Here is a 20,839-nt window from a genome sequence, read left to right on the forward strand (position 1 = left end):
TTTTTCCTCTCCTTCTCTTCCATTTTCACTTTTTTTCCCCTCTGTTCTATTCTCTGCATTATCTTATTCAATAAAAAGCATCCTTCAAAGAATTTCTCCTTTCCTCTCAGTTCAAGATGGTCTCAGAATGTTGGACAAATCTTTAAGGAAAATTTAAATAAATAAATAAAGTGTACCAATAAAGAAATAAAGTGTGTCAATGAAATGAAATTGATTGGGAAACAAACACTAACCTTCACGGTGTTAAAATGTAGGGAAGGCAAGGATCCTACCTAGTAAACTTACATTCTGAAAAAGGTAGACAAGATAAGGCAAAAACCACAATTCTAAAAGAGAAAAAAAAGTGTGTATTGGTTATGAGTCACTAGGCTTCAATGGAGCTTTCTCCATCTGAGAATATTTACTCTCGATTTCCTCTTTGCATCACACTTAAGAAGCTTGACACTAAACTAACTCTTTGAAATGATGCCCACATCCTAGAGGCTCTGCCTCTGTGGCCAGGGCACGTTTCAACAATGCTGAAGTGTGTGCATCCCCCTCTTCCCCTCTGCCACATCAGCAAGCACTGACTTAGGTAACCTTCCCCACATAGGAGACATCTGGCTGTGTGGTCATGGAAGGTGAGAAGCTTGCTTCTCTAAGCCTCAGGATCCTCATCTGTAAAGTAGGAAGAGCAACTCTAACTCTGACCACCTTATGGGGCTGCTGGAGAAAAGAGATCATGGCAAAGACATGCACAATGAGCTTGTTGGCCAAGTCCTCATTCTTCTTCATCCTCATTCCAATGTGCCAGCTGAGGAATCCACCATTCCTCTCCAGCTGCTACCTGGAATAGGCTTCTTTAACAGCATCATAAAAATAACCACCAAAACTGACTCTGAAATTCATTTCAGGTGAGTTATCCTCACACTTACCATCAGTGCCACAGAACACAGTGCCACAGTGTTACCTCTATGTCATGCCAACAACACGATTGATACAATTTTAATGTTCTTGATACTAGTCTTAATTCACAGAGTCACCTAATTTTAGATGTTGGAGATCTTAATGGTCACCTAATCCAACTTCCTTATTGTGCAGAAGAAAACATTCATGGCTGAAGAGATTAAATGACTTGGCCAAGACTACCTGGTCAGGTCTAGGCTTCCTGCCTCTCTTCAACTTGCCTCAGATTTTCCAGGGATACATTAGAAAGTATATTTCATGGAAGTTGTGTAGCATACAATTATCTGCCCTCATGTCAACAGTGGTTATTGCCAAATTATGGTTAAAAAGATCCTGAACTGATAGAAATTGAAGTGAGAGAACATCTTAGACCACAGGTCACTTGAAGCTGCTTTAAGCCCCTTTACCACCTCTGTCTGTGTGTCTCTCTATATGTTTCTTGCTGGATTCGGTGTCTCCTACTAAACAAGATTACTTCAAGGTACCATAGCCAATGGAGAGGGGGTGGCAGGGGAGAGAGAGGAAAGAGAAGGTTCTTCCCTTTCTGCTGTCTTCTGGAAGAAGCAGGGGGAACATGCTTCACAAAGCTGCTTCTTGCTTTCACTGTATTTTTAATTAATCTCAGAATGGACAGGCTATTACTTAATGGTCAGTCTTTCAGAAATCAAAGGGAAACCACCCCTCTAATTCCATCAGGGAGAACTTCATACTTCCTAAAAGGATGACAGGGTACAGACTCATCTTTGTATTTAGTTTCAGTACATTAACACTTTGTTATCTGCCTTTTACTTTCTGTGATTAATCACCTCATCATGTTAGTCAGCGATGGCCCAGAATAAAAACCTGGTGGAACATGATGCTCACTAGAAAGGTCTGGGGCCATGGTTTGTTTCTAATCAGGTTGGTGACTATAACCATATACCCGGCACACAGTAGAAATCTAATGAGAGAAATAAGGCAAAACCCTCAATAATCCACCATGAAGGGAGACTTCTTTGGTTTGGTCATCAGCAAGCCAGCACCAGGCTCCTTTACTTTTCACTTTATAAGCCACTTGTTAGAGATGCAAAATCTTTTCATCTCTCCCTGTCCTTTTGTTGTTGCTGGTGCCTCCACAGAGCCTGGTTAGTCCTTGTCAAGTTATGGAAGGAATTCAAAATGTGTCTGACATGAAATTGTCCTGTTGCCTAGGAAGCTTCCAAGAGTGAGATGAGTCATTTTCTTTTACTAACACTCGGGATGAGCTGTTACTTCAGACTGCAGTTCTACCCAACTGACAATGGGGTACCCAGGGAATTCTCAGAGTGCAGATTTGGAAAAGATGACCACATCCCAGACCAAAGGAATATATGTTTGGCATTTCTTTACAGTTTCAAACATAACGAGCTATTTCTCTAAGGGAGGATATTTGGGCCATGGATTGTACCTAATTATCACACTTGCTGGCACAGTAGCTTTCTGGAGGGAGGAATGAAGTCAACAAGCCCTGATAGAAGCTCACTGGATGGGGTTTCTTCCTGATCAGTTTTACCAGAACAAGATTTATCTCAGCAACTTAAAAAAAGATGGGAGTGGGAAAGTGAGGCCCTTCCTGATAGGCTGAATCTGGACTCAATTATTAGTCCTATGACCTCTGACTCAACATTCTAAATGAGTAAGGGGACCAGTGGGCTGTGAAATCACTTCCTCTGTGAGCAGGTCAAGTGCTGCTGGACTGTTTCCTGTAATCACAGCCCACTTGAAGAGATGAGACAGGGACAACTTATAAGCAAACAAGCCACTTCTCTCACACCCACTGAACCTTACACCCCTGGATGACTCTGGTTTGATCTGTTTGGGTGCCCAGAATCCCCTTTCATATAGAGAGATTTCCTGGGGAGCCAAGGCTTGGTTTCCCTTACTCCTTTTGTAGACACAGCAGCATCTCCATTTACCTCTGAGAAGCTCTGGTGGACTTATGACTACCAGACAAGCCTACAAGCCTAACAGGGCTTGTCTTAATGGTCAAAAGGGCAGGATGCAATTTTAGCTCTAGGCAAAACCGTTCTGGGTAATTATCAAAGTATGTGAAAACACAGATATTCATGGTAGGGGATGGGAAAGAGGGAAAGGGTCATTTCATGTCTTGCAAACATAAAAGTTACAATGCTCTCCAAACAGCTCAGCCGTGGTCAGAGCTTTGACCTGATGGCTCAAGTGTGCTTTTTCCAAAGGAAAAGAGAGTGTTAGATTCCATTTTCTCTTGACCTCTGACTACACCAGAGACAGAAAGAATAAAAACCAAACTCCCAAAGCTTTCCTCCATGGTTCTCCCATTGCCAAAGGCCATGCAACTATTCCCTGCTGCCCGTCTTGCCATTACTTAGAGCTGTGAAACATCAGAAGTGACTGGCGGCAGAGGAAAGCTCTAACATGGCACCTCCACCTGCCAAATGTGAAGCAGTTGGGTCCCAACAGTGGCAGACACGACCTACATCATTCTAGGTTCAGAATCTTTCACAAAGCTCTCGACCCTCAGTGTAACTGAGTCTAAATTTAGCACAGTAGTCAGTCAATGACCTGTACACTCTGGCCCTTCTTTACCTTCCAGCATTATCTACCATCCCTCTGCCTCCATGTGACTCAGAGAAAAACTGAACCACTTGCCACAACCTACCTCTACCTGAACGCTTTGCCATGTCCATGACTTTGCTTGTGCTGTTCCTTTGGCGTGGTAGGGTCCTACCTACACTTCAAAGCCCAAGTCATCCACAACCTTCACCATGAAGACTTCCTTGATTCCTCACGAAATTCCTCAAACCTTATTGTCTTGCCCCATTTATGCACTAATCAGGCATTATTTTGCATGACAGTAATCTGTATATGTGTCATATTTCCATAGTAGGCTGTATGTTCCTGGAGGCTAGGCACCAAGCAGCCTAGTGCTCCACATAGATTAAGTATCTATGTGTTTTGAATTTGTCTACGGAACTTTCAAAAGAAAATGACCTCTCAGCCCTTCCTGAGGGAAGTGATGGGAGGAATGAGTATTCCCCAGGAGCACCATGTAGCAGGTTTGATCAGGGACCTCGAGCCCCTCCCTTGTGATGGGCACAGGCCCTGGTCCCTTGCTGAGGGGCAGATGCCTTTTCTGGGTGACTCAGCAGCTTCTGACTGAACCCTAGTAACCGGGAGCTGGACTCAGATTTAGCATGATGGAATCTCGTTGAGTGCTCCGTCTGTGCTGTCTATAAAACATTCTGTTGAAAATGATGCTCCCCTTAGCTTTTAGACCCTTTCAGCAAGGGTGGGAGGGGAGGAAACTGCCCTCTCCTCCATCAGCGGGATGGTGACTTGAGCTCAAACGCAAGGCAGCAGGCTGCCTTCTTCTGCCTTTCTGCTTGACTTATTTCAGTGAGCGCAAGGCAGTGACTAGCCATCCTGAGGACTGGTCATTTCTAGCCTTGGGGATAAGCTTGTGTGTGAAGAGTTCTTGAATTCTGGATCTGGGCATCCGTCCACCAGAGCTTCTCAGAGGGGAATGGAGATGCTGCTGTGGCTACAAAAGGAGTAAAAGAAACTAAGCCTTGGCTCCCCAGGAAATCTGGAATTTGTGAGTTACTTGTACAGTGTGGAGCAGAGAGGTAAATGTGAAATATCTGCTCAGCATTCCCATGAAGTTGTCTTTACTTCTGTGGGGGGAGTACTACAAATACAATGAGCTAATTGAGTGTTTTATGTTTCCTATGTCTGTTCTTGGAGTCCTCTTTGTCTTTGGCATTTTCTGTGGCAGAGGAAATAAACAGCTGTTCTATACCTGAAACCCATCTTACACACTGAGCACCTTTTCTAGAGAGGATCTGTTACCTACGTTTGGGACAGACTATCGATGGTAGCTGCATTTAAGCTTTATTTTAAAGATTTCCCTGGCACAGGGGCAGACACAGAGAGAAGGTAATCTGACCCCTTCTTTGGGACCAGACCCATCCCCTCGAGTCTCTTACTCTTACTCTTACTAACACTAACCTTGGCCAATCTGGTGCCAGGAAAACAAAAATCAACATTTATTAGCCCAGTGCAAGAAAACAGTTTCTAGAAGTCCTCGTTCAAGACTGATGCTTCAATTCTAGTGATTCTAATTGTCCTGGGAGTGGAAATGAACCATTTTCCCATGGTGCTTAGTGTACTTAGTTTAAGAAGCATACTTTACAATAGAAACTTTATAAGCTTGGACTGTTTTATGAGAATTATAAAGGAAGAGATTCTTAGGCATGGCACTAATATGATTTCCTTCCCTGTAACAACACACTGATAAAGTTCGCATTTCATAGATTTCTAATCATCAAAATCAAAAAGCCCCGATTTGATTCTGACACTTTTTATTCAAACTCAAGGGGCTGTAAGACAGGTGTGATCCCACCTTCCTTTCTGAGCTCTGAGGATCACTATGCAGCATACGGGCAGTGCTGTGGATTTTGCTTTCTATGAATAATAATAATAGCTAGTATTTATAAAGCTCCTCTAGACAGTATTACGTGCAAATCCTACGTATTATATGGCAGCTACAACGTCCTCTCTAGAACGTACTCGACATTCTCGACATTAGTAGCTATTCTACTAATACTCAGCTGATTCTCCAAAGAATCCTGGGGGTGCTGTTATTATCTCCACTTTACAGGCAGATAGAGGCTTAGTGATTTATCCAGGGTCACACAGCTAATACATGTTTGAGGTCAGGTCCGAATTCATATCTTCCTAAATTCAGGCCAAGTACTCCGTGCTCTGTGGCACCACCAGCTGCCCCCCATGGGGAAATAGAAAAGACTTCTTCCTTACTTGCACTATTAGAAAACTGATGTCTTAAAAACTTATTTACACGTATTTATTAAGCATTAACTCTGAAGCCTATCAACCAATCAATCATTAAGAGCATATGATGTGTCAGGCAACATGCTAACTTCTGGGGATATAAAGACAAAAGCACAACATTCCCTGTGCTCAGGAAGTTGACATTTCAACAGAGGACATAACATGTACATTTATAAATAAATTTATTGGCAAATAGTCTCTATTTTCTCAGTAAAGTATGGGTTATAGTACTAACTAGAGAGGGTTAGGGAAGGTGAGAAGAGAAGAAGAGTTGGGGAAGCTTTAGGAGAAAAGAGAAGGTTTAGAACAGTTACTATAGGGAATGATATAGAAAATCAATTAGGGAAGAGTAAAAGGACTGCCTTGCAGCAGTGAGGGCCCAGTTGAGATTAGGTTACATAAATTTGTATTGGATCCAATGGACAAGAAGCCTACCTTCATCCAGGTCCATTCAGCAGCCCCTAAGAACTAGTTGAGGAGAGAGATGGCAAGAACAAGCCAAGGCTTGAGCAGTGATAGGAAAAGGGACTCCAGAATGGATGACAGTGTAGATTCAAATGGATAGGAACCAAGTAAGGACTGTGTCTTACTCCATGTGCTGTATATTACATCTCAAACAACCACAGGAGAGTGACTAGGAAGGAAGGAAAATAAAACATACAAAAACACAAAATGGGGGTTCTCATTATTACCATCACAGCCATTTAGTCACCCTTGTCATCTGAGGAATAAGATGAACCCAGATGCAGTTCCTGTTCTGTCAGCATATACCTCTCCAGATCCCAGGACTAATTACTGACATTTATATACATGGTACACTATGATTTACAAACCACTTGACATGGATCATTTAATTTGAACTCTGCAAGGTGGAGAGCTTACAGATAAGGAAATTGAGGCTCAGAGAGATTAAGCTATTTGTCCAAGGCCAATACTCCCTCCACTTTGGTCTTGGCTTGTAGTCTTTTCAAACTGAAGAACTTACCATCAGTATGGTAGTTGACCTTGATGCCTTGTTCATCCTCACTGAAAGCATTTGACAACATGGCTGAAAATATCATGCTTTTTAAAAAGCACAGGAGCAAGCACACAGCCCTGTTTCACTCCACTGGTGACTGGGAAGGCATGAGAGCATTGTCCATTATCCAGAACCCGGGCAAACATGCCATCATGAAACTGACGTATAATACCGATGAACTTCTCTGGGCAAATTTTGACATAATTTTCCATGAGCCGTCATGACTAACAGCGTCAAAGACCTTGGTCAGATCTATAAACATTGTGTACAGACCTCTGTTCTGCTTCTTGCACATCTCCTGGAGTTGTCAGACAGCAAACACTATATCGACTGTTCCTCGGCTCTTTCTGAAGCCACAATGGCTCTTAGGTATATGACCGTCTTCCAGGTGAAGGATCATCCTAATAAGGAGGACTCTGGCAAGAATTTTGCCAGCAATGACTAGGAGAGAGATCCCCCTGTGATTGTCACAGGACAATCTATTTCCTTTACCTTTATTGAGATGGATGGAAACTTGAACTCCTAGGGGATAACTTCCTCTTGCCATATAACCTGGAAAATTTCAGTCAGCATTTTTATGAGCAACGATCCCCCTGTCTTGTAAATCTCATCTGGAATAGGATCAGCACCAGGTGCTTTGCCACATGAAAGGAGCCTAATGGCTCTCAAAACCTCTTCTTCAGTTGGAAATTCATCTAAGAAGGGAACAACTTCAACCTGAGGTAAACAGTCCATGGCCTCAGCATTGATTGATGATGGTCTGTTGAGAACACTATGGAAGTGTTCAGTCCATCTCTCTAGGATCACGTCCTTATCACTAATCAGTGTGGCTCAAGGGTCTCAGCAGCTGTGCCTGCTGCAGGCTTGGACCCTCTCCCAGTGGTACCTCACCTTTAGGGCAGCATTGCCTCTCCATGGGGTTCCAGTCATCCCTGACCATTCCCATCTCTCTTCCAGAACTCCAAGCCACAGGGACAGAGGAAGCAAAAAGAGACCACCATTATGTGCAGACCCTGTTTTCTGATTCCATCTTATGACTTCTATCCCAGTGCAAACAGGAGCTCAGCATGCCTTGACTGAGAGGATTCTCACATCAAGGACAGCAGAAAGAATCTGACCAATTTCTCAATCCATGAATCATCTTCCATGGCCTCAAAAACACAACAACTCAGAGAGATGAAACATCAAGTCAAATTCTTCCACAGAATGAGAAGAGTAATTTATACTTATTCTTCGTTCTGTATTATTGTTTCTCCTGGAACGAGCCTGAAACACACAGGTCATGCTCACACACGCACACAAACACACACACAGTAGCAGAGTAAACATGAGCACAACATAGACCAAGGGAGTACTTCTGCTGCTGGGGTGCTGACCCCAGGGTTCTGCTGTGCTCTGTCATTCAGTCCATGTTTACCTGGGTCACTGGAGCTTCCCAAGTCACCCTTAGCAGAATGACTCAGGCCTCACCCCAACAATGACACATCCATCTTTGTCTCATTTTGGTAAGTGCTGTTAACTAAGCAATTATTTAAGTGTTCATTAATTTAGGTGGATTTGGGTGAAAAAGAAGTGATTTTCAGGAAGTGCACGCACATTCCCAATTTTGTCCATTAAAATGAATGGAGGCAGAGTCTTCCTTACTGGAGTTTTGCTTACCGTTTTCACAAAATGGATTTTGTCATCATAGAAATGCCAGGGAGCCTTCTCCCCATCTCCTAGATATCCTAGGACACCAAGGCTTAGAAAAGTCGTGACATAGCCCTGGTCACATGAAGAGTCAATGTTGAGAGATAGGACATGAACCTAGGCCTTCTTTCATAAATACATCTTTCATTTTATCGTTTCCCCAAGATGCCCACCCAGATCTGCTACTGACTCTACCTTACAGATACTCAGACTTCCTCTCTTGGGGCAGCAGGTCCTGGCCCACTTTTGCTCTCTGCATTTCCCAGGCACTAGTTGTCTGTTCAGAGTGGCACCTCCTTCCGCCTTCAACAGGTTGTGGGGAAACATTCAAAGTGAGAGACTGCACGCAGCATAAAAGAAAATCCCCTGGGATTTCAGATCCCCCTTTCAAGAGTGTCCAGGGAAATATGATCTAAAGATCACATGGCTTTGTAGACATACACATATCCCAGCTCAGCTACTCATGTTTTACAGCTTATCCAGATTTGTAGCAACAGGCTCGCATTTGTTTGAAAACACCCAAACCAGGAGAGTGATGGCTCAGTGGGGGAGTTAAGCAGATTGAGGGCACAGAGTCACCAGACACCCTTCCACAACTCTCTCAGAAGTGATCTACATCATTGTTGAGAGGTGATACTACCCCTTGCTAGATGCCTAAAGCAGGAGCTAAAAGGATGCTGTTGATATGTTCATGGTTACAACACTGTAGTTAGAGCCAGCTTCCATCGAACAACCAAAAGAATCAGCTGTTGCCCATACTCCTGGCAACGCATGAGCTCCCAGGCCTCTCGGATGTAGTTCCTGCAAAAAATCATAGATTTCCTACCTGGGGGGCACCTCCAGAAGCTGCCTAGCTCAGCTCCAGGTGTCTGAGAAGGTGAGGTGTCACTATGCTCAATGAATGGGAGAGGTGAGGCTCCTGAGATCCCCAAACAGGGGGATTGGGCTGAACCACCAGTGTCCTAATCATGGCTCACACTGATTATAGCACTTCAAGGGTTACTCAAGACTTCTCTTATAACTGTTTGGAGCGGAAGGTCATACAAGTATTATTAAGATCCCTGTTTTGGCAAATGAAGAAAAAACTCCAAGAGATAAAGGATAAAGCAAGGACATGACTATGACCTAGAACAGCAAACACTGTACATCAGAGTTGGGAAAACCTGGGTTCCAAACCCCAAGAAAATCACTTCCCCTGTCTTCCACATCTGTGAGATGAGGAGTCAGACTCAGTGAGCTTTAGGGTCCCTGCCAGCTCAGAATGAAGAGGGAAGTAATTAGAACAGGGCCATTGAGTAAGAGGATGTCAGCTGCACTTGTAGCTGGAGCTATTTAGCAGCACAGAAAAAACAGGTGTTAGCATGTGATCAGTCAGTCAGTCAGCAAGCATTTATCAGGCCCCTGCAGTGTGCCAGGAATTGGACTAACATGGAAGGAATAATGAGTTAACCAAGACTGGAGGTCCCAGAGGTTGGATAAGGCAGAACAATGTGTGCACTGTCAGGGGCCGTCCTTGACCTGGGTGTTTCCACTTAACTGTATCTCTTCATGACAAGGAAACCTTATCTGAAAAAAAGATCCAGAGCTGCCCAGGTTGCCAGCTCTTGTTTACTACTTGTGTGACCAAGGCCATGTCACAACTTTCCTAATTCTTAATGTTCTCAACAAGGAAATGGGGATAATACTCACAGGCCTTTCTATGATGCCAAAACCCATTCTGTGAAGATTGTAGGCAAAAGTCCACATAAGAAAACTGCCTCCATTCATTTTAATGGGGAAAATTAGGGAACATTCATGGACTTCCTAAAAACAACTTCTTTTTCATCCAAATATCCTAAAGAAAAGAATTTTTTCCAGAAATGACCATGATACAAATACAAATGTCATCAAGAAAATGTATTTAATCTCACTCTCTAGGGAGAGATTAAAAAATGGGAGAATCAGTTAAACCAGGAAGCCTTGGGCACTTAATATCTCAAGGTCTCTCTAGCTCTTCTCCTTGCCCCTTCCCCAGAATCCTCCTTTCCCCCTAACAAGGGCCTGTTTCACGCCACTTTCTGCAAGGCACAGTTAATGATGCTTGCCTAGCACCGATGGTCCCCCAGAGTTAGGGCTCTACAGAGGAACTCAGGTATCTCCTGCCTCTAAGCCCAGAATCCCTCCCCACCATATCATGAGGCCTTCCCTACATGTAGTACAGCACTCCTTCCATAACACTCAATTAACATAAATAGTGTCCAGGAAGAACGCCTACATGGATGATACAGCAAATAAGAACCAAACTACAGTTAAGCGGCAGCATCCACAATTCAAGCTGACCGACCACTCAGTGAGTGGGCCCAGGATCAAAACCCAGCTCCAATTCTCACTATCTACATCACCTTGAATAAGGTGATGCATCAGAAGGATCACGGGATCATCTCTGGGTCTGAATTTCTTTCTCTGTAAAATGAGGGGGTTGAATTGGGTGATCTCTTAACGTATCTTCTAACTATCAATCATATGATCCCATGAACTTTATACATTGAAGTCTTAAGTCTTGTTCAAAAACAGGTTTTCAGAGCTTTGATGTTGGCTTCTTCCCACTCTGTGCCTTAATTGGCCCCAGGCAAATCGAGTTTCCTAGATCTGAGAAGGTATAGAGCGTGCGCTCCCTCTACGACATTGTGCAATTTTTAATTTCATGGACATGGCAACAGTTTACATGACAAAGGCATCAAGACGTGGTGAGATGAACATTAGATCTGTGATTAGGAGACCTGAGCTCTGCAGCCCCAGCCCTGTTACTGCCTGTATGACCTTACCTGGATCTCAGTTTCCACATTTGTAAAATGAGGAATGAGGACTAAACATTTTCTAAGCTCCTTTCTACCTCTAAATCTATGATTTGGATTTTTTTAAGATTAGCCTAAAGGAGGCTCTTTGGCCCCTTCTCACCCCCAGACCCCAATAACCCCAAAGACTGTGCCAGCATCACTGGAATTGTAAGAAGTAATTATTATTGGTGATTATCCTACTAATGTTACAACCAGTATTATGGAAGTTCAACTGAGGATTCATTTACATGGGCTAATTCTGTCTCAGACTTAGCCATTAGCGTTCTACACAGTCCCATGAAATGCTTTTTGTACAGCAGAATGTGAAGCATTACCAAAAAGAATCCCACAGAACAGGAATGAGATCAAGTCAATGCTTAGGATACTATTAAAAGCAAAGGAGAAGCCATTGGTAAAGACTACTGGGGAACAGAACACAGTTTGGAAAAGAGACGAAAAGAAGTACCGCACTGGTGGAGAAATGCCCCTGGAGAGAACCCACTCAGCACCCAATGTGACATACAGTGAAAGGCCTACGAGCCCACAAACCCATCTTGTCCATTTCCCTGGCCTGTTTGCTTCAGACCACACCATGAGGGCAGGCAAGATGCTTTTCTCTACCTTACCCTTCTTTAGAGAAATGAGAGAGACTTGGCTGTGTTCCCAGAAATTCCACTCCTCCCAGGAACAGGGAATTCCACACCACTATGGATTCTGATTTTACTTACAAGACCAGCAGCTTTGCCTAAGATTCAGGGAGAATCAGGAACCCCCAAGAACAACCCAATCGTAGGCCATTAAGTCAGCTGGCTGCTCTCCAAAGAGGCTGAGCAGCCTCAGAAGAACATCTATTTTCCAGGAAGATGGCCTGTGAAAATGGAACTCAGACTAAAGTTCAAAACCAGTGTCAGATGGCGGTATCTAAGAGTCAGCTCTGTTTCCTCAGAAAGCTCCTTATAAACCAGAAAACAAGAAAGTGCAAAATAGGAAACAAATGACTATTTAAAGATGTTTGGGCAAAGTTGTATCCAAACATATCGGCAATGTAGCAGTTACATCTGAAACTTACTTCAGCCACAACAATAATAAATTGGTATTATTAATAAATAACACATAAAAATAATAAAGCTAGGAAATCAAAATGCTTTAAAGACATCACAGCCATCATGGGAGGCAATGGCCGTGGAAATAGCACTGAATTTGAAGTAAAAAAAAAATCTGGGTTTGAATCTTTGCACCGACCTGACCCACGTTTCTCAAAGGGAACAAAGTTCTCATTTGGACCAGGCATGACAAACCTCAAATGGGAGGGAAACTTGTTGCTAAAGCAGAGCCCTCCCACATACCTTAATCCCATCCCTTCCCGTGTTCTCTAACAGATGGCCCCCTCCATCATCCCAGCTCCTGCAAATCTTCAGCTTCTGATCAGATATGTCCATGTCTTCAGCTACTTAAAAGCGCCCTCACTTAACCCTACCATCCCTAGCAGCGATCTCTCTCGAGTCCTCAGCCCCTCTGTTAATCGCCTTGAGAAAGCCTTCTGCATTCGGTGCTCAGGCTTTTCCTCTCACTACATTCTAAACCCTCTGCACTCTGGCTTCTGACCTTATCAGTTAACTGTGTCTGCCAAGCCTAACTGTCTTTTCTCAAGCCTTGTCCTCGTTGACCTTTTTTCTCTGGATATGCTTATTCTTTCCTACCAGTCTGACTGTCTCAGTCTGCTCTGCTGCATCTTCACCTGGGCTGAGCCCAGGTTCTATCAAGGGCCCCCTTCTCTTCTTCCTCTGTATTATCTCACTTAGTAATCAAATCAGCTCTCGTGGGCCCAATGAACATCTCTGTGGAGTTGATTCCCAGATCTCAGTATCCAGCCCTAGCATTCCTCTTGAGTTCCAGGCTAGACTTTCCAAGTGCCTCTTGGCCATATTGAACTGAGGTTCTCTCACACTCATATGCCCAAAAGAGAACTCGTTATCATTCCCCTTAAACACAGCCTCTTCTCTCAACTTCCCTCTTAGTTTGGACATCCATGCTCATTAGTCCTGCATCATTCCTGACCCCTCTTTCACACTCAGCCCACAGACCCAGTCACTTGCCAGATCTCCCTATTTCTTTCTAGCTTCACACCGTCTCTCCACACAGCTGCCATGCTGGTGCAGGCTCTCATTACTTGGGGCCTTACTGGATGCTGGTCCATCCTCCGCCAAAACGATTCTCCTAAAAGGCAACTCTGACCATTTCGTCCCATGGCTCAACAAACCCCAGGAGCCCCCTATTACCTCCAGGATCGAGCCTAAAATTACTTGTTTGGCATTTAAAGCCCTTCACAACCTGACCCTTTTCTATACTTCCATCTTTCCAGGCTTCCCTCTACAGTCCAGTGATACTGGTCCATTTGCTTTCTGAGGCAGAGAGCTGATACAATGGATACCAAGCAGGAGGCAGAAGGACCTGAGTTCCAACCTGGTTTTGGATACTTACTAGTTATGTGATCCTGCACAAGTCACTTAGCCTGTTTGCCTCAGTTTACTCATCTGTAAAATGGGAATAATAAGAGCATCTATTTTCCCCCTCCAGATGGTTGTGAGGATCAAATGAGGCTATCTTTGCCAAACACTGTGTATTGTACATGACTCCAACGACTACCTCCGGACCTTCCTCTGACCCCTTCAGTAAGATGTTAGCACCTCCTGCTAGCACACACCTTGTACCTTAGAGGGTAGGGATCATGTCTTTTGCCTTTCTTTGTAAGCCCATGCTTTGTACAGAAGCTGGCACTTAGTGAGGCCTTAAAAGAGGCCTGTTGATTGACTGATTTCAAAACTTACTCAGCAGCCAATAAATGACAGAGCAAAGGGGCTTCACTGTGTGGGAAGGCCACACGCAAAATGACAGCACTGGCTGAAGGACATAAGACAGAGCCAGAAGTGCCTCATACAACATGGCCAAAAGAAAAGCTGCAAATGAGAAGAAGAAACTAATCAGGTGTGTCTCTAGTATAACTAATGGCCCCTGGGAGGGATGGGTCATGGAATGACAGTCCAAAGACAGTCACAAGAACCACAGTCCAGCAGCCCTTGGCTAACCTCCTAAAACAGAGCCTTCCCAGGCACTCCATAACCAGAATGTGTCTGTTCGATTCTCTATGTACCCTGGCATCATCCAAGTGCCTCCCCTGCAGTGGCCCCTCCCTGCTGGCAAAGCAAGGCTGTACTTACTATTCAGTGAAGAACCTGGCAATGCCATATTGACTAATGTCCTCCCTGTTCTCCAGCAGCTGGCTCACTGCATCCTCCATGTACGTGAGGACATGTCGCTGAGCTGCAAACCAAAAGAGGGAGAGAAAGATTAAAGCACAAAAGGTCAGGGGTCAGTCCCCAGGGTTCCTCTGTGTGTACAGAGGTGCACAGAACAAGTCCTCTGCCCGATATATGGTAGAACCACAGTGCGTGCCCAGTACCACAAAGGTGAAGAAGGAAGGGATCACTCTACGTTTATTCTCTTTGGGTTTTAAAGACAGACTAAGAAGGGAACTGGGGCTGTGTTATAGCATAGCGGAAAGGCCTGAGACTTGTTCTCAAAGCCTCCACCTCCCTCACTCCCCGCACCTCTATTCTTTTTCCTGTCAGAATAATTCACTCCAGGGAGTTACTCCTACAGCTGATTCCATGCCCAGAAAGTAGATGCATCAGGATGGTGCAGAAAAAAGAAAAATAACGACTTTTTTCTAATTACCGGAAGCATTTACTGGTCTTAAAAAGCATCTGAGGAAAACAGGCATTGGAATCAGAAAGTCCTTGTTCAAATCCTGCCTGTGTGACCACAGACAAATTACTGAACATCTCAGTGTCCTAGACAACTCTTTCAGATCTGAACTGGTGGAGGGGGTCTCCATACCAGAAAGTTACACCAATTAGAACAGGTCTGGAGAGGGGCAAAAAGCATCTGAACTGGTTGTACATTTATGCCACGAATCTTGGTAAATCACAATACCATTACATCTCAGTGTAATTCAACTGATGATAAATCTTATTTTCACATTGGTTGTGACTAAGAAAGTAAAGGTTTTATATATATATATTTATATATATAGGTCTAAGAGTCGAGAACTATCCATTTCTCCTGTCAACAATTACAATGGCACTATACAGAGGATGAAGAAGAAAGGATGTTAGAAGTGGCATCAAAGGGATTAGATTTGAATATTCCTTGACCACTTATTACCTGTGTGACCTTAAGTTAGCCAAGTTACTTGACCTCCCTGGGCCTCAGTTTCACCATCTGTAAAATGAGGGGGTGACTTGGTTCTTTTTTAGCTCTAATCCATGCTCCTATGATCCTTCCATAGTTTGTGTAAGTGGTGGGGGGAGAGGGAGAATTTGTCAGGACAACCCTGATTTAACTGATTCCTTCCCCAAGCCAGTTGATGAAATCAGAGAAGGAGCAGGTAACTGAGAGAAACCAGGTATGAACTACAAAGACACAGTCTGATCTCTGCTGCTAGCTCTTTATGACCTATAAAGTTCTTTGATGGAATTAGAGGGGCAGAAGATTGGCCATATCCTGCTGGCTTTTAAAAAGCTAATTTGCTAGTTCTGGGGTCAGTAGAGGCAGGAGAGCTTTGTGGAGTATGACTCCTGGTAGGAGAGAAGAGAATCATTTATGGAGGAAGAACTCAGCTCTCTTTGCTTTTCTCTCTGCACAACCAGAAGGTAGTGAAGTCGAGGAGATCCTCTCTTCTGTTCCTCAGCTGACCAAGCATCTCACAGGTAGTGCAGTAGAGCTACCCAAATGGCAGAAGAAATCACACTGCAGCAAGAGAGCCAGTCAGTAGAGGCGACTGTAGAAGAGAGCCATCTACGGATCTGAGAGAAAATTAGGACTTCAGAGACTAACAGGCCCAAGATGCCCAGGTGAGCAAGCTGTCCAGCATCAGTGTCATACCCAGAGGACAGCAGCGTGAAGAAAAAGGGCATCATGGCCCTTCAATGTAAGATGTACGAATTGCCTTGGACATGTCTTCCTTATGTGTGTGCTTTACTCCCAGGGAACTCTATAAACATTCCCATTGGTGGAATGTTTTGTGGCTATCCTTCTTAGCTGAGCTAATTTTATCTTTTTGGCTGACAAAAGCACTTGTGAACGTGAAGGTTTGTAAACTATAGTTTTAGGAATAAGGACCAATGGAGGAGTTCTGAAACCCTGAGGCAGTGGTCACCCCTTGGGACCCAACATAAAAACCTGAGAGCAACAAGTTGGGGAAGGAGCTCAGGGGAGGCGTTACACCTTGGTTTCATTTTTTCTCCATTTCAATGGCACCTTATGATTTACAAAGTATTTTCCTTACCACAGCCTTCTCAGGTAGGGAATACAAGCATTATGGATCCTCATTTCACAGATAAAGAATATTGTCCAGGGTCACAGATATAGTAAGTGGGGAACAGGGATTCAAATTCAAGACTCCTGAGTCCAAGATCTGTGAGTAACCTTTCCATTATACCAACCTACCTTCACCTCAGTGTCTGAGTTTTTCAACCTATAAAATGGGAAAAGCACTTCTTTCTGGAGTAGTAAGAATAAAAAACAATATACTAAAATGACGAGCATGCTGCCAATCCCAAACAATCGACCAGAATTCTTACTTGTCCTTTGGTCACAGTCTGCTCACTCAAGCAAACATAGGGGTGTCACCTGATATCCCTGTGTGGTGGGTGGGCATCAAGAACTCTCCCTCACACCCTGATCACACATAGTAGACACTTAATAAATTCTTGTTCATTTACTGGTTGACTAGGAAAAAAATATTCTGCTGAAGGTCTATAAAATAAATGAGCTTAGCTATCAGAACTACAATTAAGTCTGCAGGTGATGGTACTGACTAGAGATTTCACAAGTTGGTACTGGGCCAAAGTCCAGGTGAATAACGTCTACTTTTTGTGACTTATTCTCCACAAGCACTTTCCCAAGTTAACAATCAACCTTCACAAACACAAAAAAATGGATATCCACAAATCAGATTTTGTGTTTATGTGTTTTAACCAACAATGTGTTTTTATTCTTTGGAAGCCTTTTAAAGTTATCCAGACTGAGAATGAGCCACTACTTCTTTGGATCTGCGATCTTAAACACAGCAGTCAGTCATCCAACAGTACAGAAGGCAATCCATTATTGTCTTCTCATCCTGTGTGATTCCTGTTCATGTTCTCCTAGAAATGTGCCACTAAGAGGACCACTCAACACACTGAGGCATCTCGTAGAGTCCCTGACATTGCATCAGTACCAATGGAACACAATGTCTGTTCACCAGTTACCCTTTACTCTTGCTACATGACTGGCCCACCTTCATTTCTTTGATAATATCTTTACACTGCTTTTCCTGTGCAATTCTTGATCCTCTGAAGTAATACATGACATTAGTGGCTTGCAAGATGGCAATCACTAAAGTAAAAACAGATACCAAAATGGAAAGAAAAAATAGTAAAATAATTTGACAATATACTCATCTTTTACTTGGCGTCTTAATTAATGATATGCTTTAATTGCATAGATGAGTAGAAATGCCAACTGGTTTTCCAGTGGTCAACATTTTGTACTTGTATATAAGTTGACTGACGATGTATTTGGAACTTACTGAAGAATTGCTCCCTGGGGCAATTTTGAAATTTTATTCAACTAGGGTTGGCATGACTTTGTTTTTTAACTTTCAATTTGCAGAAGTGAAAGGTCTAGACTAAGTGTCTTCTGCTTATGTATCAAAGGTAGATCTTGAACCCAGGTCTTCCAAACTCCATGGCCAGCTCTCTAGCCATTACACCATTATGCCTCTTTTTTTGGTCCAACTTATAAACGTGCAATCTTCATTAACAGCAAAAGGTTGTTTTTTTTAAATAAGTAAGTAGAGACTTCTGGGTCATGTGAGCAACAAGATGGTGGACTAGACATTTTTTCTGATCCCCACAACCTCTCCCATCTTTCCAAAACAAAAATTATATACCCAAGGAAAAGCAATTTCAATTGTCTTCATGGTATAGATACAGGGGTGTAGAACCTGCAAGGAGATTTATTCTGTGACATTTGAATTCAGTCAAAAGGCTACACTTGAGGACCTAGAGGGCCACCTGTGGCCTTAGGTTTCCCACTCCTGGTATGTTAATTAGAATCCAAAAGAAGGGGAGGGAAGCCCATAAACTGAGGCTTACTGGCCCAGAACTCACCCAGAACCCACCTCCCATGCTACCAGCAACAAGCTCCACTAGCAGACCCAAAGATATAATATATACTCACATCAAAACCCACCCTTATACCCTGATACCACTCCTCTCTCTTTTCAGTGCCATGAAGATTCTAGTTGTATGCTGTGGAGGTTTGCTTGGGTGACAGCCAGGTTGGCCATGGCCCTTCAGGAGCTTGTCTACCTGGGGCTGCAATCCAGAAGTAATGTGGTACAAAGCTGAGATCTGCTGGTGCAGGGCCAGAGAAGGGAAGAGCAGAGGAGTGGGACAAATCGCCAGGATGGGACAGCATCCATGTGGGGGGCTGTGCAGCACTCTATACCCAAGCCTAGAGGAAGAGCACAACACCCAGATGAGGTCAGTTCTGGCCACCCAAAAGTCAGCTGAGCCAAGGTCCTAAGCAACTGAACTATGAATTAATTGCTCAGTGACAGAGGAGGCTAAGACACTTTGAGATCCATCCCCCAAGGAAGCTACAATCAGAAAGGGAAGGAGTCAGGAAGTGAATGATAAGGAAAATTAGGAGGAAAAAACCTGAAAGTACCAAACATTTCAAGAAGAAGAAAATTCAAAGATCTTGAACATGAACAGATAAATCAATCACAAAAATAATAACAGAAGGAAATATGGCCTCCAGATTTGGTAAATGAGTTCACGCATCTTTTAATAAATACTGCAAAACAAAAGAAAATGATCTAACACTTAATGAGACAAAGGACTCCGTGGAATTTGAGAAGAACATGGAACTACAACATGCTGTTCCTGAGTGGTTTAAAAGAGAAATAAGAATCATGAGAATGGAATATATGTCCTAGACAGCAAAAAATAATGAACAGAATAGGAAAACTTGAATCTGCAGTAGCAGATTCATCGCAAAGAAACAAAGGAGAGAACAATAGACTGGGAGTGTAAAAACACAGAAGTTAAGGACAATTTAGAAGAAAAGAAACAAAAAGCAATAACATTTTAAAAAATACACTCTCTATATAAGCAAAACATACTGATCTCAAAGACACGATGGTACACAAACAACCTAAGGATCAGAGGACTCCCAGAACATGACGGGAAGAAACCAAAATAAAATAAAACGACACCGTAATGAAGGAAATAATATAAGGGAACTGCCCAGAACTTCTGAATGGAAATATCATTGTCTATATTATCCACTTGAAAGAATTACAGATTGCCTCCAGAAAAATCAAAACCCAAGGTTATAAACTCCAAGACACATAGTGGTTAAATTTAACAATTTATTTCAGGAACAAGTTATGTGAGCCATCAGGAGAAAGACCTTCAAATACAAAGAAGAGAACATTCAAATAACTCAAGACTGTTCCATACCCAGTAGAAAAAGAAGAAAGGAATGGAATAATGTGTTCTGGAAAGCAACAGAGCTCAGGATGTAGCTCAGGGAATCCCATCCTGCAAATCTGTGTTAGACATTCTATAATAAAGAAGAATTTAAATCAGTTATATAAAGAAAACTAGAATGGAAGAAACTATTTGCTTCCCAAATACCCCAAAATAAATTAAGCAGGCAAGGACAGCAAAAAAAAAAAAAAGGACAGTATTGTCCTACAGAGAAGCTTTGTCATTGAAGTCAAAGCAAGAGAGACTATTTAGAAGATGGGTCAATAGTATGAAAAGTTGCTAGAGAGGTCATGTAGGGTGAAGACTGAGAAAAGGTCATTGTATTTAAGAGATTGTGGGAAAAGGAAGAGTTGAGACCTTCTCTGTCACACAATCAAAGCTTCCAAGGTATCCATTCTAGACTCTTCCCTCTAGGTGCTTCTGTCAATGTCTTCTAGGGCTTACTTCATGGATTCCCCTTTTCCATTGGGCCTCATTCCCAGAACAATGCCAGTTATTGCAGGTGTCAGGAAGCTGCACCATGGTAGGGACCCTCCCCCACCACTGATCTATACCTTTTCTTGTTGACCTTTTTTTTCTACTTTTGCCTGGAAATCTTTTCTCTGTGTCCATTCTCTCGCACTCCTCTAGATGCCAAGTTGCACCCAGGGGGTCCACCTCCCTTCCCCACAGGACAAGTAGACTTTTCAGACTCCAAATCCCCCAAGCTTCATCCAATATAAAGTCTTCATCTCCACCCAGAGGAGCATTCATCAGTGGAACTCCTCCCATCTTCAAAGTAAGTACTCTTTTATCTCCCTATTTTTCAATCTTTCCCCCTTCTTCCTTACACACTACTCTGAAGGCTCTTTCCTTTCTGAGATCACAAAGCTCACCTTCTCCTCATTACTAGCCCTAGATTTGACCCTGGTACATCACAC

General features: G+C 43.2%; 1 protein-coding gene across 2 annotated transcripts in view; it reads right to left on the reverse strand.

Annotated features, from left to right (window-relative positions):
* CSTPP1 (centriolar satellite-associated tubulin polyglutamylase complex regulator 1) overlaps positions 1-20,839 on the reverse strand; it is a 172,989-nt gene that overhangs the window by 114,969 nt on the left and 37,181 nt on the right. For both annotated transcript variants that reach the window (XM_072617650.1, XM_072617649.1), the window contains exon 2: positions 14,535-14,637. In XM_072617650.1, coding sequence (XP_072473751.1) covers positions 14,535-14,637 — 103 coding nt within the window. The remainder of the gene's footprint in view (positions 1-14,534; positions 14,638-20,839) is intronic.

This window comes from Notamacropus eugenii, chromosome 6, assembly GCF_028372415.1.
Source record: "Notamacropus eugenii isolate mMacEug1 chromosome 6, mMacEug1.pri_v2, whole genome shotgun sequence".
In the NCBI taxonomy this organism is placed as follows: Eukaryota; Metazoa; Chordata; class Mammalia; order Diprotodontia; family Macropodidae; genus Notamacropus; species Notamacropus eugenii.